Raw genomic sequence first — 3,128 nt, 5'->3', positions numbered from 1 at the left:
GCCCCCGGGCGGGGCGGAGAACGAGGCAGCCTTTGGCGACGCAGGTTTTCGGCGGTGCCCCGCCGTGCGACTTCGCGGAATCTCACGGGGCCCCCGGGCCAAGTCCGTCTCGCTCACTTCCCCACTCCTCGAGGATAATTCCCGGGCACTGTGCTTTGCCAGGCGGCCGTACACGCCACTACTCCGGGGGCCAGTCGCCCACCGGATGCCCGCCCCCCCCCCCCCCACATGCCAGATCATGCAGGCAGCCACTGATCCTCTTCCTATAGTATGGTGTATTTGTCATTTTTTTCGTCTTCTTTTCTTTTCGGGCGAGGAACGCCTCCGCGCTCTCGGGCACCGTGTGGGTGTGTCTGGTCTCGGGGAGGGGGGGCATCTTCTTGGGCGATTATCCCGCCCCGCCCCCCCCCCCCCCCCCCCCCCCCCCCCCCCCCCCCCCCCCCCCCCCCCCCCCCCCCCCCCCCCCCCCCCCCATTGCCCGGCGCAGCAACCGCGCCGCAATCACGGCACACATAGACACGGCGATTGTGTGGACCTCTCGCAAATGGCGCCAGCGCTTGTTCCTACTCGCGCATTCACATTCGAGCGCGGTTATCGGTGACTCCGTGCGCACGCATGGAGGATCGCCACAGGGGGGCATCGTGCTGGCGGGCGTGCGACGGCTCAGCCTGTGAGCCGGATCGCGAACAAGAAGGAGACAGGGGGATGGAAAGCACGCAGGAGAGGCCATTCGACGCCGGCCGAGAGGAAGAGAAGGGGGCGAGAGAGAGAGAGAGAGAGAGAGCGCGCGTGCGCGCGCATGCCAGGGGCGCCTCAGAGGTCCGAGAAGCGGTCCGGGAACATGACCGGCGCAAAGAGGGTCCAGCCAAAGAGCAAGGAAATGAGCCAACTGGTGGCCATCTTGGCCCACATGGAGCCAATCCCCTGGTCAACATCGAAGTAGGTGGAGCTGTCCGCAGCGAGGATGCCGGCTTCGCTGCCCGACAGGCTGCCCAGGGCGGACACCGTCAGGGCCACCGGCTTCGGCAGCAGCATCATGGCCAAGTCCGAGCGCCGGACCAGGGCAGCCAGGGCGGTCAGACGCCGGCCGAGGGCAAGTCCAGCGGCACTGGCCGCGGCCGATACCCCCTCGCTGCTGCCAAAGAGACTGCCAACGGCCAAAGACCCAACGGCACTCGACCCATTGCCCGTGCTCGGGACCAAGATCGACCAGTTGGTCAGCAGCACGGCCATATACCCGGCAGCCAGGACAAAGACCAGATGGAAAAGGTAGTAGTGGTACTTGGTGCCCTCGATTTCCTCGTCTTCATCGTCGGAGCCACTGGCGCTCTGTGCATATGCATGTGCATGGGAGGGAGGGAGCGAGGGAGGGGGCAGAGACGAGCAACGAGGGGCGATGTCAGTCACGATCGGCACACGCCAAGCAAAGGCAACGAACGCCGGTGCATGTGCACTCCGAGGGACGTACACCGACGGATGCGGAGAAGGGCTCATCGCGCGACCCGTAGCTGAAGGCCGCCACCCCGAGGAAGACGAAGGTCGAAATGAAGCCAAAGTACATGAGCACCTCGCCCCAGACCCCCATGCTGCCGGAACCAGCCATGCAGGTTGAGTCGTCCGGCTGGCTGGCCATGGCACTGGCGACCACGTACGTCAGGTACATGGCGATGATGCTCGGCTGGAGGATGCCCATCCGGGGGTTGGCTTCCTGGACGACAGTCAGCACGGAGCACAGCATCAGCACAATGCACACCACCAGGTTGAAGGTGATGAAGAAGATGTTCAGCCCACAGCCGGGGCCGCTGCCGAAGTAGATGTACAGCATGGTCGACCCGCCAATCAGGGTCCCAAGGGCGATGATCACCAGACTGTAGAGGGCCAACTGCCAGCAGATGTCCTGGGTCTCTTCATAGTAGCCGACCAGCTTCTCGGCCAGGGTGTGTGCCGTGTCGATGACGATGATCGTCTGGACCAGCAGGAAGATGATGCCCAGGCCGATGCAAATGTACGCATAGTACCGGTAGAAGTTCTCCGGGATAAAGAAGGCCGCCGTGATCAGGCCGGCCAAGAGGATGGCCTTAATGGGCCAGAAGCTGTGGGGCGCAGGCGGAGGAACCTCGGAGTCAGTGCGCATGGCCGTACCCGACAATCGGGATGGCCATTGCTGGCCATGGCGGCGAGGGGGAAGCGGCAAAAGGGCACCCGGCGTGGGGACATGACGACATACCCGTTATGGAACATGGCACGCGGGAAGCGACTTGTCGTGACACCGATGGTGAAAATGCACATGCCCAGATGGTAGAGCAGGAAGCCGAAGGACACCCGGTAGACGGCCAGCACCGAGAAGCACTCCCCCTGGCAGTAGGTCTGCCATTTGGAGGGGAAGATGACATCGCCCCAATTGCTGTGGAGCATCCCACAGGGACAGGGGGGAAGAGGGCGGGGAGGGAGCAGGGAGAAAGAAAGGGAGAGAGAGAGAGAGAGGCAAGAAAAGACATGCAGCCAGAGGCGCCGGGAGCAGACACTGTCAGACGGTGTGCCTGTGACGAGGCAAGGCGCAAAGCAAAGGGCGATGGGGCGATGCGCAGGTCCGGCGTACCGGAGGACCCAAGCGAGGATGGCTGTGAAAATCAGGCCCACGGAGTAAACTAGCCGCGTGGCGGTCGAGGAGCCGACGCGGAAGGACCAGCAGCAGAGCTTGCAAACGCCCCCGGCGCAGCAGCAAGCTGGTCGTGGATGGGTGAGCCGCCGGAGCAGGAGGAGGGGCAAGAGGGGTTAGGCCGACAGCGAGAAACGCGCCACAAGCCACGGACGAGCCCGGTCAATGTGGGCCACGCACCTGCGCTGGAGCAAATCGCCGCGATCGGCAGGCAGAACATGCTCCAGTCAGAGGAAGACCTGCGCGCCCGGCGGCCGTCTGGCAGTGAGGGGAAGGGAGATGCACCAGGGAGGGAAGAAGGCGGGGCAGGGGGAAGGCGGCCGTGGCAGCAGCGATCGGGAGGCGGGAGAAAGAGAGGAGGGGGAGAGGGCAACCGACGTCGAGAGGGGGGCGGGGGGGGGGAGAGAGGGGAGGGAGCGGTGCCGGGTGCCCAGGGCACCCCGCCGTCTCGGGGGTTCCTCCTCAGGCG

At 64.9% G+C, this 3,128-nt stretch overlaps 1 protein-coding gene across 1 annotated transcript; it reads right to left on the bottom strand.

Annotated features, from left to right (window-relative positions):
• Positions 1–813: 813 nt before the first annotated feature.
• On the bottom strand, positions 814–2,415 carry H696_05230 (hypothetical protein; the record flags this gene model as incomplete). The annotated part of the gene is made up of 3 exons (XM_009499091.1): positions 814–1,329; positions 1,469–2,093; positions 2,228–2,415. 3 exons carry the CDS (start codon positions 2,413–2,415, stop codon positions 814–816), a joined length of 1,329 nt encoding a protein of 442 aa, XP_009497366.1.
• Between the last annotated feature and the right edge of the window lie 713 nt (positions 2,416–3,128).

The sequence above is a fragment of the Fonticula alba genome (assembly GCF_000388065.1).
Source record: "Fonticula alba strain ATCC 38817 unplaced genomic scaffold supercont2.9, whole genome shotgun sequence".
In the NCBI taxonomy this organism is placed as follows: Eukaryota; order Rotosphaerida; family Fonticulaceae; genus Fonticula; species Fonticula alba.
The sequence above is the reverse complement of the archived record's forward strand: the minus strand, read 5'-3'. Positions and strand labels throughout refer to the sequence as shown.